The sequence below is a fragment of the Emydura macquarii genome, unplaced genomic scaffold (genome assembly GCF_026122565.2).
Source record: "Emydura macquarii macquarii isolate MOO-44397 ecotype Brisbane River unplaced genomic scaffold, CSIRO-AGI_Emac_v2 contig_3375, whole genome shotgun sequence".
NCBI classification, from domain to species: domain Eukaryota; kingdom Metazoa; phylum Chordata; order Testudines; family Chelidae; genus Emydura; species Emydura macquarii.
In genome coordinates, this window is record NW_027133512.1 from 60,617 (window position 1) to 66,616 (window position 6,000).

General features: G+C 41.0%; 1 protein-coding gene across 1 annotated transcript in view; it reads right to left on the reverse strand.

Annotated features, from left to right (window-relative positions):
• LOC137143982 (cystatin-B-like) overlaps window positions 1-5,629 on the reverse strand; it is a 42,520-nt gene extending 36,891 nt beyond the window's left edge. Inside the window, exons 1-2 of the mRNA XM_067534069.1 lie at window positions 5,600-5,629; window positions 2,354-2,506 (exon numbers count right to left, since the gene is read on the reverse strand). Of these exons, the coding sequence (XP_067390170.1) occupies window positions 2,354-2,506; window positions 5,600-5,629 (183 nt within the window). The remainder of the gene's footprint in view (window positions 1-2,353; window positions 2,507-5,599) is intronic.
• Window positions 5,630-6,000: the final 371 nt, after the last annotated feature.

Consider the following 6,000-nt stretch of genomic DNA (forward strand, 5'->3'; position numbering starts at 1 on the left):
ATTAATAAAAGCAAAATTATAATGGGGGTAAAAAAACAACAAATGCAAATACCTAAAACTGCACTAGCATTAATTACAATAAGACTTTTAACTATAAAACATCAGTTTTTGCTAACCAAATCCTCCCCAGTCAATCTTTAAAAAAAAATGTGTTATGTAAACTAAAAGCCACTTTGCATTGTGATTCCTCCGGTGCTGTAAAATTAAAAATGCCCCTAAAAAAGTTAAATAACTTTGTGATGGTGTGTAGTGTTAAAAACAAAAAACTAACTTTGCCCGAAAAATTGCAAAATCTGCCCAATTCATTGTAGGGATGAAATGCCACTGATGTCAGACTTCTTCGATCAGCACACCCGATGACCAAGCAGGTAAAGCCTGGACCCACACCCGCAGTTGCTCAATATCCAATTTCCAAAAAGGCAAAAAAAAGGCTTAAAACCCGTAATTAATGCTTACCTAAAAACAAAACATTCTAAAGCCTTGCATTTCTCCCCGCAATTCTCCAGTTCTGCCAATAAAAAAGCCTAAATTAAATAATCAAAAAAACCCTGTGTACCGGTTTGTGCAAAACGTAAAAGCAATAAATGCTTATGTAGTCCCACGGCACGCCGTGGTGCCCAATCCTGCCACTATTGTAACTGCTATTCCTGCAGCCTCATTTTATTATTCTGTCATTAATTTGTGTGCAGCATTTTTCAGCATTCCAATACATGAGGCTTCCCAGTACCTGTTTGCATTCACCTGGAGGGGGCACCAGTTCACCTAGAAACGGATTCCACAGGGCTATGTCGAGAGCCCCGCCCTTTTCTCCCAAATCCTGCAACAGGACCTAGCGTCTATTTTTTTGCCAAAAAAATCAACCCTGGTCCAAAACGTAAATAATCCGCTTGTCGCCTCACCATCTAAAGCAGTATGTGAGTTAAACACAGTTACACGGCTTGCTGCATTAGCCCCCAGAGGCCACAAGGTGTCACCACATCAGCTACAATTTTGCCTAACTCAAGTAAAATACTTAAAACACATCTTTGGGCCAAAAATGCAAAAGCTCTCCCCTAAACAAATCCAAGCCTTAAAAAACATGCCGCTGCCACGCACCAAAAAGCAAGTAAAAGCCATTTTGGGGGCTGCAGGGTTCTGTAAACCCTAAATTCCTGCCTTCAAAAAATTAATAAAGCCCTTAGTTAAGTTAACTAAAGCCTCTGTTCCCAAGCCTATTAAAAAAACTGCAAAACTAAAATTAACTGTTCACATGTTAAAGCAAGTCTTAAGCCAGGCTCCAGCTTTGGGACTCCCTAACTACAAAAAAACATTTCAGCTGTTTGTACGTAAACAAAGGGGAGCAACCTCTGAAGTCTTAACCCAACATTTTAAGTCTCAAAGGCGACCTATAGCCTACTACTCTGCCCAACTAAACCCCGGGGCCAAAAAAGCTGTTAGTTGTTTAAAAGCTGTTGCAGCTACAGCCCTAATAATTAACAAAAGTAAAAATTTAGTGTTAGGCTATCATTTAACTGTGTTCATACCTCACAAAATAAAAGCCCTTATAACACGCAAAAAAAACCATAAAAAAATTGCCCAATATAAAGTAATTTTACTGGCAGCAAACTTCACCCTCCAAAAATGCTCCATTTTAAATCCAGCCCCACTATTACCAAAACCAAACCAAACAAAATATTTCCATGACTGCTGTAAAATAGTAAATGTAGTTAAACAACCACAATCAAATTTAACAACCGTGCCTCTCTCTAACCCAAATCAAATTTTATTTGCAAATGGCTCCTCATTTATGCACAAAAGTCGACGGTACACCGGAGCAGCAATAACCTCCCTGTATACAGTATTGTGGGCAAAACCTTTACCAACGTCATTCAGCGCCCAGGCAGCAAAGCTAGTAGCACTAGCCAAAACATGTAAATTAAGCAAAAATCTATCCGTTAACATTTATACTGACTCTAAATATGCCTTTAACATTTGCCATGCTGTAAAAGCCTTATAAAAGCAGCAAAAATTCCTCCCCTCCACAAAAAGCAAAATTGCAAATGCCAAGCAAATAAAAAAAGTGCTGAATGCCATCATGTTACCCAAAAAAAATCGCAGTCATGCATTGTGCAGCTCACACCAATGCTACAGAGGACATCAGCCAAAAAAATAAACGGGCTGACTACGCAGCCAAAAAAGCAGCTTTAAAACCTCTTCCCCTAAATGTGTGTGCTCCAGCGTTCATGCCAGAACTAAAAAAAAATAAACTAACAAATGCTATCACAGCCAAAAAAAAAAGACCAATAAATAAAACTTTATAAAGCAATTAAAAAAAATAAATGATAATAAACTCCTCAGAGTCAGCCAATTTTACCTTCTTTTTTACTAAGACCCGTTTGCCAGCTAATCCATAGTCAGGGGCGTTATGGCGCAGCAGCCATTGCAAACACTGTTCTACACACTTAATTTGCTCCAAAAGTCCATCAAATAGCAAAAAAAGTAACCCAATCTTGTCCCACTTGCCAAGCTTTTAATGCGGTGCCCCAAAAAAACCTAAAAGAGGGCGCTCAGCCATGAACAGTCCTACCGTTTAAAAATTTGCAATTACATTTTATTTCCATGACAGCCTGTGAGGGTTACAAGTATGTGCTAATCATTGTAAATCAGTTAACGCACTGGGTAGAAGCTACCCCCGCCAGTAAAGGAACTGCCAGTATTAGCATAGCACTTTGAGAAGCCCCTGCCAAAATTACGTTCTTTTGTTATTGAGGTATTTAAAAAAAATTAAATACTTAATAACAAAAGCTAAACAACATTCGCTGTTTGTGTTTGCTTAGTACTTTTTTATACTATAATTTTTTTATACGCTTATACTTAAATTTTCATTTTGTACATTTAGAAACAGCCAAGATTAATGGAAACCCCTTGTTTTCTTTTGTACATTTGACCAATTGTTCAGTAATCAAATGATTTAAATCAGATTGTGCCTTTGCCTGCTGCCTGTAGCCGTTATTTACAATTAATTGTTTACAGACGATTCCTTCAGGAAAAGGGCCCATTTCCCTTCAGGAGAGCTGGAAAGGCTCCTGGGGACAAAACATGGTAGCAGCCACTACCTCACCCCTTTGTGTAATTTGTTTAACTATTAGGTTTTCACACAATGTGACTGTATCAAATTATACATATATTTACCTTACTGAATATTATTAAACCAAAATATTTTAACACTATTATCCTTATACCATTTCCACAACTCTCACCCTTTTACAATTCCACAACTTCTAACTGTTTAATTGCTTTTAACTTTTGTAGTATTGATTTTTACAAAAGCTACCTTTAACTTTTCTTCTTTCCTTAAGTTACTTACTTTTGCATTTAATTAAACATATTTTAGCTTTAGTATACCATTTTTTACTGCCATAGCTTGAGCATTTCACTGGCAACTTAGGTTTGTGATAGTAAACCCTCTATTCTTTTACTGTATTTGTCAGCCACTGTTTTTACTGAGCTGCATTCTTGAGGAGGCTTATTGTGATTGTAAAACTTGAGCCACCAAGTACAATATTTGTAACACAGCTACCTTAGTCTGTGCTTTGTCAAAAACTTTTACTTTCAAAGCATATTCAAAATTCCCTCCATTAAACTTTCAAAAAAACCCAAAAGTGCAAGGGGCTGGAGGTGAAAGCAACCAATTAGTTCTGTGAAATTATTTTAAAGCACAGGCTAACCGCACCAACATTCCTTAACATTCCAACTGCGACTTTAACCCTTAGCTCTCAAACAAAAAGAAAAAGTGACAGGAAGGGGAGGGGGAGAAGAAGCAGGGAAAAAGTGGGGGGGAAGAAAATGCAGAGAGAGATTTAGGAAGAAAAAAAAAACTAAGCCAAAAAAAGATACAGAAAGCAACAGAAATCAGTGGGGGCCCTTGGAAGTGGCTCGTTGGAAACGCGCACCCCTAAGCCTTTCTCCTGGCTCTGAGAGACAAGTGGGAGTTATTGCCACAGCCACCGGAGTGAAACTGGGGGTGTCAGCAATCCTTGCCAGCCGTTCCAAGGCTGTGCTCCAGGATTTTTCTGCTAACGTTTTTTGCTGATTCACTAGCTCCTTCAGATGAGACTGGCAGTCCCCGTTTTGACGGACGGCGGAGCCCTCTTCTCCGTCCGACTGGGGACCAGTGGGAATTTGGATACCAGACCAGCAGAAAAGATCCGCATCGGAGGTGGGTATTGGGAACAGTCACAATAGGAGAAACAGGGTTATTGTGACTCAGTTTATCCTCCTAGGCTGGGGGGGGCACAGGCAGTAGATGGAAGGGGAGGATAAAGAGGGGACGGGGTAACAGAAGTTTGCTTTAAGGCGTCCTCTTGACCCTTCAGGGCCAGGTTCTCTGATTTAAGGCAGTTAAACTTTTCCATGTGGCTCTCAGCCATTCTAACCACAAGCACACTACAATCCAGCCCCCCAAACTTCCCTAACTTAATATATTCTCTAACCGTGGTTACTATAAAGGGCCCATCCAACGTACCCATATCCATGGTGAGGAGGGATGATCAGGCACTTCTCTACCCTGGGATCATGTTCGTGGTGCCAGATGTTAGAAATAACCAAACAGGTTGTCCCGGGAATGGATTGGGGAGACGGAACCCTTTATTGCCTGCTCGTTCCCCATCCACGCTGGGAATGAGCAATGAGAGGGTTACCTTACAATTCTTGTATCCATAACAGTAGGTGAATGTGTACATTTCCAGCAACTCCCCATAGACCCTTATTTGGTCACATTGACACCTATAAAATGACTATTAACAACCACATAATGAATACAATTATACCCGCCCCTGTTTGTTGCTTACAGGATTACCATGCAGAGGGCAGGCACATCACCTTAAAGCCTATACATTTTACACTAACATTCTTTGACGTAAAGGCATGCCAGAGGAGAAGGAAGATAAGACTTTCTTTCCACGAGAAGACCTTGCACAGGAATGCCGATAAACTTATCCCCTGCGCAGATGGCCAAGAAGGGAGGAGAAGAAGAGAGATAACAGACTCCAACTAAAATTTACAGAAATAAGATTTCCCTTGCCTTCACCCTGTTCCCTATCACTTAGTGTTGGCCACTTGTCCAGCTTTTAAGTCTTTACTCTCCTACACAAACAAGCCATCCATAAGCCTCAAACATTATTCCCACAAAGTTCGTTTTGTGGGAACAAATGGGTGATTTGACTGTACTTATATTCTGGAAAGTGTTGAGTGCCATCAAATGGGTCTTTTGTCTGCAGACAGTCGTAGATCTTAAAGTTGATGCACGTGCTAAACACCTTTCTTTCAAGGTAAACGTGTGGAGCAATTAAAAACCTGCTGATGTAGTGATAGCTGGAAAGCATAAGAAGCCACCATGCAAGGCAATGGGCGACATAGGAAGGCCGATCAGAAGCTAAGCCATGTGAGCTGAGATGTTTCTCTGGAACTGACTGGCAACACAGGGACACAGGGGCTAGGATATTTGTTGCAGCCCGAACCCCTCTCTTGGCTTAAATGACAGTGGCTCCGGTGCTTTAATAGCCGCTACTCTGCTTCCAGCTGCAACCACTCTAGGGACTCCCAATCCAATCCACAGTACCCAGTTAGCTAAATCAACAGCAGCTCGCATTCTCGTCACACAATCCATGCCCAGGATGGCTGCTTCTCCGGTATGTACTATACCAAAAATGCCTGTCCAGGTGTTCTTTACAACTGTATAGGTGATAGACCAGGAGAGGAGTATTTTTACACTAGAATCTTCAAAGCCCTCTAACCTTTCCTGAGGATTTCCCTTTACAGTGACAGCAGCAGGTATTAAGCGGTCATCGATCAAAGATAAAGTGGCACCTGGGGGCAGTTGGCCCCCATCCGCATATCTCCCTGGAGTGTGAGTCTCCTTCTGCTTCTGGCAAATCAGATCACCCATTTGTTCATTTGATTTTCCATCCAATTAGAGCGTTAGCGGCATATTGGAGAGCTTGATTCCACAATCCCCAGTGT